Source organism: Lipotes vexillifer, unplaced genomic scaffold, assembly GCF_000442215.2.
Source record: "Lipotes vexillifer unplaced genomic scaffold, Lipotes_vexillifer_v1.1 scaffold278, whole genome shotgun sequence".
Taxonomy (NCBI): domain Eukaryota; kingdom Metazoa; phylum Chordata; class Mammalia; order Artiodactyla; family Lipotidae; genus Lipotes; species Lipotes vexillifer.
Window position 1 is genome coordinate 661,432 of NW_006769677.1, and position 8,923 is coordinate 670,354.

Here is an 8,923-nt window from a genome sequence, read left to right on the forward strand (position 1 = left end):
AGGAATGCCTCAGTCAGGTTTTCTCCTCTGTTCCATACAGCACCAAGGAAATTCTGGTCACTTAATAATGCCCCTAAGAATAAAAAGCCAGTATTCATCAAATTACCCCTCTTTGCTGCCAAAGAGCAATGGGACTTCAGTCATTTTCTCCTGTTAAAGCACAGATAAACAGGGCATGACTACAACGTTAGCAAAGTGTCAAGATCACTCCAGTGTGCACTTGTTCTATGTCAGCATGAGGGCTGGTTAGCACAGCTTTGTGCTTTGGCTGGAGACTGCCCCGAAATCCATTCAGCTGTTTGAAAATGAGAGCCATAAATGAGAAAATATGCCTCCACACTACTCCCTCTCAGCTTGGAGAACAAAAAAGTTAAAGAAACAAATGCTTCAAATGTATATCTCTTCCTCATAATTCAAAAGAATTGCCACCAGGTAAACTCCTTAAGTTTACAAGCTGGGGAACCTTGTCTTATTTATCAAGCAGTTGGCAAGCTCCCTAATTGAGCATATACTCAGGAAATGTGTTCAACATGACTGAATGATCGTATATTCTATGTAATTTCTATGTTCAACAAAGGGGTGTCTTGATAATTACATTTCAATATACTCTCTCAGTCCTTATGACACATGAAAAATACTTCACTAGCTTTTCCATTCCAAGCAATCTGTTAAAGGAAACCAACATTACTTATAAACAGATTCCAAGCTATCAGGAGGGTAAATTAAAAATATACTTGCGTGTTTTGGATACATTTTTAAAACCATTTGTCAGATTCTTGTTCTGGCAAGAGTCTTATGACTGGCCACATAACTTCTTGAGCTTAAAATGAATCTTTATATTCTAGCTTCTTCCAATTAAATGATAAATGCATATGGCTCTTCAGCATTTATTAGTTACCTATATCTTTAAAACAATTTCCTTATTTCTTGAAATACCCCTATTTTTAGTTAAATTCTATTCCCACATTATCTGGCCTGATGATCTTTTCTAACACAGGACCTAAGTCACACAGAACATACTAACTCTAGCCAACCTAAACACAGTGTCCCCATTTTTACATACTTTCTTGAATTTGATTATTTTCTAGTTATCAACATACAATAGAATTTTTCTATAACAACAGAAATCTAATATTCTGTTGTAGTTGTTGTATCATAATTCATTTAACCAATTCCCTAATAATGGACATTTACTTTCAATTTTATACTACTAAAGGCAATTCTGAAACTAAAAAATAAACACAGTGTCCCCCAAAAAACCTAAATAAAGCAATGATATGATGTTAACTACTGAGGAGGATCAAGTTATCTCTGAAAAGATTTGGAGAAAGGTGATTCTGGTATCTTTGTGATACACTTCCTGTCTTAGAAGATCTCTGTGTCCCTTTCTGAAAAGAGAAGTATAAGAATACACAAAGGTCCGGGGAGTTGGGGCATGTGTGTTTGTGTTACAAAGACCAAACTGGAGCTTCAGGAAGTCTCCAAACATGTCTGAGCCCAAAACAGACAGACTTAGATACAATACCGACATTCACGGCTAAAAAAGAGGGGCCAATTTTTTAAAAAATTAACAGTTAATACATTTTATTTCCATATATAAACAGTTTTTAAGACAATAATAACTAGTGAGGAGCTGAATAAAAGAAGTAAAGATTGTGAACAACAGTTGAAGGAATTCCTTTAACGTTAGGGGACAAAAACACTGCATCCGGGACACAGGCTGTTCCCTGCACACACCCATGCTTACCTGTTCCCTTTACCTGAAACATGCCCCCTAATCTCTCGAAGGCTGAGTAAATGCCAACCCCTTCTGAAGTTTTTGAGTTCAAACATTTTGTTATACCTCCAAAATGCACCTATTACAGACAGCACTCAGAAAGAGCTCAATTGTATCTATGCTTAAATCTTACCACTACCGGATCAAAAAGACCACCACCATTCTCCCAAAACTACAAACCAGGGACTGGATTTCACTTTTACATCCCATCATTACACAGATCAGATGCAAGTGAGTGAGTAATAAAGAATATAAAGTTTTCATCCCAGAGGACCTCAAAAATCAATCAATCAATCAAAAGCCTTGTATCCTACAAGGTCAAGAGACAAGTACCGGGAACCAGATCTAGAACCAGGTTCTAGTTCTTGGACTCCAATGACTACATTATTTTCTGGGAATCTGGAGAAGACCAGCATTTCCCAAAATGCTATCTGCTGGACACTGTTCTGCAAGATGCTAATACATACTTAAATAAATTGGAAAAGTCTAGATTAAAACAAAGCTAACATGGTTACTTTACTACAGAACATTTGCAGGGCTTTAAAATGCTAATATACACTATAAATTTCCAAGATAAGATTACATAATGAAGGCTTTAGTGAACTAATTAGAGCAAGATTGTTGGGGAGAGTTTGGAAAATGCTTCAAAAAGGTTGTTTTAGTTTGTTTGTTTTTCCCAATTGTCACAATATTACTAAGCACTTCAGATCAACTTCTAAAAAGTTCTTACCTGATATGTGTTGCAGGCAGAGATTCGTATTGGCGAGACAAAAAGAGCTCCCTATGTTTCAACTGATGTTTCTGTTTATCCGTCAAGTCAGCCTCAATTGTTGTTTCAGATTCTTCCTCAATTTCTTCTACACAAACAAAATTCAAAAAATGCATTATTACAAAGTACATTACCTATTTGGTTATTAAGATAGACTGAATCAGCCTTTCTTTCATTCAATGTTTTTTTCAAACGAACTGATTTTAAATTTACACATTTAACTTGTCATGTGAATTACAACCATAAAATTAAGTTAGCCAGCCTCAAAGGAAGAACTCCAATTTTAAGATGGCAGATGGAACATATGCATCTACCTCCTCTTCCGCCATGAAACTACACCAAAATGTCAATGAAAATGTATAAACACTTCAATGACAATAAAAAATGAAGCAACAGGGTTTCCCTGGTGGCGCAGTGGTTGAAAGTCCGCCTGCCGATGCAGGGGACACGGGTTCGTGCCCCGGTCTGGGAGGATCCCACATGCCGCGGAGCGGCTGGGCTCGTGAACCATGGCTGCTGAGCCTGCGCGTCTGGAGCCTGTGCTCCACAACGGGAGAGGCCACAACAGTGACAGGCCCGCGAACCGCAAAAAATTTTTAAAAAATTTAAAAAAAAAAGAAGCAACAATGGAAGAAAGATTTTCAACAACAACAACAAAAGATGGAAAATAGATTTAAAAAAAGGAAAAGTACACACTTAGTCAAGAGAAGGAAGTGAAAATCTATGTGCGTACAGAGAGGGATGCCACGGAGAAGGTGGGCACAGGGCGAGTACTGACTTATCCCTTGAAGCTACCAAGTACTATGAGAAAGAAAGTAGGGTGAGAGCAAAAAAGCAGGAGAAAGGGGTTGAAAGTCTATCTATAATACAATAACTTAATCCCAGAATACTCCAGTTAAAAAGAGTACAATCAGAAACAAATAGCGTAACACATTTCAAATTTGATAACACAAATAAAAAACTAATAGAAGGATTAGAGGATAATGCTAATGAAATCTCCTAGAAATTAAAACAAAGAGATAACTGAAAACCAAAAGATTAAAATAGTAAAGAAGAATGCATGAGGTCCAATATCCCACTAACAAAAGTTCCATAAAGGAACAACAGAGAAAACAGATTCTTTCACCTCTTTGTTTGTTTGTTTTGTGGGGGGATGAGGGAAGATCTATCAAAGAGATGATTCAAGAAAATTTCCCCTTACTAAGTGTCCAGTGAGACTGAGTATCCCTATTGAATTCGTGTCATACTTAACTCTTTTTTAAGTGACAGCATGAGAAGATTGCAACCATTTACAGGAAAGAAGTGTAGGCACAAGCAAAGAAACCAGAATCCAAATGGAATCACAGATGAACAGCAACACTCTGTGCTAAGACAGCACAGCAATGCCATCCAAGAAGAAAAATGACATTCAACTTAGAATTGCATAGTCAACAATCAAGTCTTAAAAGAGAATAAGGACAAACTTTTTGCATTCATTCAACCAAGATTTACAGTTCACCCTTGAACAATGTGAGTTTGAACTGCACGGGTCCACTTATATGTGAATTTTTTCAATAAATACAGTACACTGGAAAATTTTTTAGAGGTTTGCAACAATTTGAAAAGCTTCACAGATGCGGACTTCCCTGCCAGTCCAGTAGTTAAGACTCCGTGCTTCTAATGGAGGGGGTGCAAGTTCGAACTCTGGTCAGGAAACTGAGATCCCACATGCTACACGGCCCCCCCCCCCAAAAAAAAAGAAAGAAAGGAAAAGAATTCACAGATAAACCACGTAGCTTAGAAATATCAAAAAGATTAAGAGAAAGGTATGTTGGGACTTCCCTCGTGGCACAGTGGTTAAGAATCCGCCTGCCAATGCAGGGGACATGGGTTCCATCTCTGGTCCGGGAAGATCCCACATGCCGTGGAGCAACTAAGCCTGTGCACCACAACTACTGAGCCTGTGCTCTAGAGCCCGCGAGCCACAAGTACTGAAGCCCACACGCCTAGAGCCCATGCTCCGCAACAAGAGAAGCCTCCACAATGAGAAGCCCGCACACCACAAGGAAGAGTAGCCCCTGCTTGCCACAACTAGAGAAAGCCCACATACAGCAACAAAGACCCAACGCAGCCAAAAATAAATAAATAAAATTTTTTTAAAAAGGGATTTTTCACTTAAATGTTTATTGAAAAAAAAAAGGTATGTCATGAATTCATAAAACATGTGATAGTAGTCTATCATTATATAGGCATAAGGTGAATGATATTTAATAAAAACTACTGTGTTAGTTTTCTTACTGTTTTATAATTTTCCTTTCAAAGAATTACATTACCATTCATTATATTATATTGCCTCTCTCTCTAGTAACTGGAAAAACTGCTTATCAGCATATTATCACAGGTAGGTGGGTGTTTTTTTTTTAATTGTATCAATGTTTCCAATAGTGTATTATGAATATAACTGTAATACTCTATGCCATAAAACTTTTAAAATGATTCATTCACTGTCATATAGGCTAGGCTACTGTGAAGTAATCATATCAATTACACTAGGCTACCATGAAGAATCATATTGCTGGGCTTCCTTGGTGGCGCAGTGGTTAAGAATCCGCCTGCCAATGGAGGGGACACGGGTTCGAGCCCTGGTCTGGGAAGATCCCACATGCCGCTGAGCAACTAAGCCCGTGCACCACAACTACTGAGCCTGCGCTCTAGAGCCTGAGAGCCACAACTACTGAGCCCATGTGCCACAACTACTGAAGCCTGTGCGCCAGAGCCTGTGCTCCGCAACAAGAGAAGCCACTGCAATGAGAAGCCCGCGCACCACAACAGAGATAGCCCCCGCTTACCGCAACTAGAGAACGCCCGCGTGCAACAACAAAGACCCAACAGAGCCAAAAATAAATAAATAAATAAATAAATAAATAAGTTTATTTATTTTAAAAAAAAGAATCATACTGCTGATTCTTCATTATCAATGAAGATCACTATAGCACGGATCACTATACCTGTAAATAAATATGAACTTCCTTTTCACATTTTTTTGTCCTTTTTAATGTCTAGTGTTAGTAACACATATAACATCTACAGTGTTTTGTATTGTATAAGACAATACTGATGTAGGTACTGACAGACGATTCATCTTATAATTAGATTTATGGTATCGATAAATACAGCATAGTACTGTAAGTGTATTTTCTCTTCCTTGTGATTTTCCTAACATTTTCTTTTCTCTGGCTTACTTTAAGAATACAGTATATATTCTGCATGACATACAAAATATGTGTTAATCAACTGTTTATGTTACGTATAAGGCTTCCAGTCAACAGTAGGCTATCAGTTAAGTTTTGGGGGGAGTCAAAAGTTTTATGAAGATTTTCAACTGTGCAGGGGGTTGGTGTCCCTAACCCCTGCATTACTCAAGGGTCAACTGTATTAGGCACCAAAAACAGGCACTAATCAAGGTGCTGGAGGCAATCAGTGAGCAAAAAAGTTGCTACTATGAAGAAATAATTCAGAGTGTTTGCCTCTGGGAAACAGAGTTGGAAGAAAAGGATGGAAAGGGGAGACAAAGTTTTGCCTGAGATTTTTTTTTTAATGAAGAAAAAAATTACTAGATGTCATTTACAGATATAAAATTTTTTAAAATATAATACCTGTAGAGGCTCACAGATCCTCTGCAGCCTTGCCTGGACCGGACCAGAAGAGACTGTGTAGCTATGGGAATAGCAGGAGTACTGAGAACTCAGAGTCAGGGAGGGGGTGACTGGATTCTCACACAAGAAGTAAAGCCCAAGGTTAGGCCTCAGAGCCTTAATTTTTGGACAGTGACAAAACACACACACACACGCACACAGCAACACATTTCTGTTCCTCACAATTCTTTCTTATAAATTTCTTACGTACGGACCCAGGACCACAAGAGATTTTATCATATGTGACCCCCTAGTTGTAGTTCTTCTGAGTTGTATGAGGGCAATTAATAGGCTAAGTATCAAATCTTTTCTACCTTCAAACTTTTAAAACTCTGAATTGAAAATGAACCTGTAAAAATTAGAAACTGATTTAGAAAAACACCCATCTAGCTCCAAAACAGAATAATGTGATTTAAAATTCTTTGATTGTTCTTTATAATGAACTACTCAAAGAGAAATGAAGCAACAAAAGAGCCATTTACTTGCAAGTCTAATAACATCTCACCAGTGGAAATCAATGAAGTTATTGCTGCATTGCCACTATTAGCACCAGCAAATATCACATACAAAATTATACTCTTTACCTAATTAGGATTTGATAAATTGTTGCTCCATAAAACACAGCTAACTGAATTCTAACGTGTACCCTATAGAGCTAAAACAGCAACAAGCTCTAAAAATAATGGTAACAACAGCAAATCTTATTTTCTTGTACAATCTCTTGTTACCGGGTGAAAAGGAATAAAATCTCTCAAGTTCAATCTAACCAAACACAGAAATCACCACAACAGCATCTGAAACTCATTTTTTCAAATTTACAAGTTAATTTCATTTACCTATTTGTATAAATTTCTATTGGCTTCTGAACAAGAAATGATTCCCATGCCATTAACATCCTAAAAGCATTAAACAATCACAATGGCAAGAACTGGCATTTAGACAATGAAAAATTTAAAAGAATAGAACTATCATCAAAAATCACGGGGCTTCCCTGGTGGCACAGTGGTTAAGAATCTGCCTGCCAATGCAGGGGACACAGGTTCAAACCCTGGTCGGGGAAGATCCTACGTGCCACGGAGCAGCTAAGCCCGTGCGCCACAACTACTGAGGCTGCGCTCTAGAGCCCGCACGCCACAACTACTGAGCCAGCGTGCCACAACTACTGAAGCCCGCACACCTAGAGCCTGTGCTCCGCAACGAGAAGCCACCACAATGAGTAGCCCCCTCACCACAACTAGAGACAACCCGCGTGCAGCAACGAGGACCCAACACCACCAAAAATAAAAATAAAAATAATTTTTTAAATAAAATAAAATTAAAAGGGCTTCCCTGGTGGCACAGTGGTTGAGAATCTGCCTGCTAATGCAGAGGACACGGGTTCAAGCCCTGTTCTGGGAAGATCCCACATGCTGTGAAGCAACTAGGCCTGTGAGCCACAACTACTGAGCCTGCGCATCTGGAGCCTGTGCTCTGCAACAAGAGAGGCCGCGATAGTGAAGAGGCCCACGCACCGCAATGAAGAGTGGCCCCCGCTTGCCGCAACTAGAGAAAGCCCTTGCACAGAAACGAAGACCCAACACAGCCAAAAATAAATATATAAATAATTAAATAAATAAAAGATTACTATTAAATAAATAAATAAATGAAATTTTTTAAAAAGAAATTAAAGAAGACTTAAGTAAATGGCAAAACTATGTTCACAGATTGGAAGATTTAACATTGTTAAGATGGTAGTACTGCCTAAGTTGATCAACAGATTCAATGCAACCCCTACCAAAATTCTAACTGTCTTTTTCACAAAAATTAGCAAACTAATCCTAAAATTCATATGGACATGTTAGCAACCCAGAATAGCCAAAATAATTTGAAAAAGAACAAATTTAAGAGTACTCAACCTAAAAAGAAAGAAAAAAAAAAAAGAGTACTCACACTTCCAGATTTCAAAGCATTCTTCAAAGCTACAACAATTAAGACGGTGGTACTGGCATAAGGATAGGCATAGATTAATTAGAATATAACTGGGAGTCCAGAAATAAGCCCATACATTTATGTTAAATGATTTTGGATAAGGATGCCAAGACAATTCACTGGGGGAATGAATAGTCTTTTCTACAAATGGTGCTGAGAACAACTGGACATCCACATACAATGAATAAAGCTGGGCGCTCACACCACATACAAAATTTAATTCAAAATGGATCAAAGACCTAAATTTAAGACCTAAAACTTTTATAAAACACTTAGAATAATAAAACACAAGTGTAAATCTTCATGACCTTAGACTAGGCAATAGTTTCTTCACTATGGCACCCTAAATAAATCACAAGCAACCAAAGAAAAAACAGGTAAATTAGAATTAGTATTAAAATTTTTGTGCTTAAAAAGTACTCTCAAGAAAGCAAAGAGACAACCCATAGAATGGGAGAAAATGTTTGCAAATCATGTAACTCATAAGGTTCTAGTATCCAGAATATATAAAGAACTCTTATAACAATAAAAAGACAACCCAGGGCTTCCCTGGTGGCGCAGTGGTTGAGAGTCCGCCTGCCAATGCAGGGAACGCGAATTCGTGCCCCGGTCCGGGAGGATCCCACATGCCGCGGAGCGGCTGGGCCCGTGAGCCCTGGCCGCTGAGCCTGCGCGTCCGGAGCCTGTGCTCCGCAACGGGAGGGGCCACAACAGTGAGAGGCCCGCGTACCGCAA

The 8,923-nt window shown here is 38.6% G+C and overlaps 1 protein-coding gene across 1 annotated transcript in view; it reads right to left on the reverse strand.

Moving 5' to 3' along the window:
• The window catches only part of MTA3 (metastasis associated 1 family member 3), a gene marked incomplete at its 5' end in the record, with an annotated part of 147,925 nt that overhangs the window by 95,294 nt on the left and 43,708 nt on the right, over positions 1-8,923 (reverse strand). The window contains one exon of the mRNA XM_007445792.1: positions 2,508-2,634. Coding sequence (XP_007445854.1) covers positions 2,508-2,634 — 127 coding nt within the window. The remainder of the gene's footprint in view (positions 1-2,507; positions 2,635-8,923) is intronic.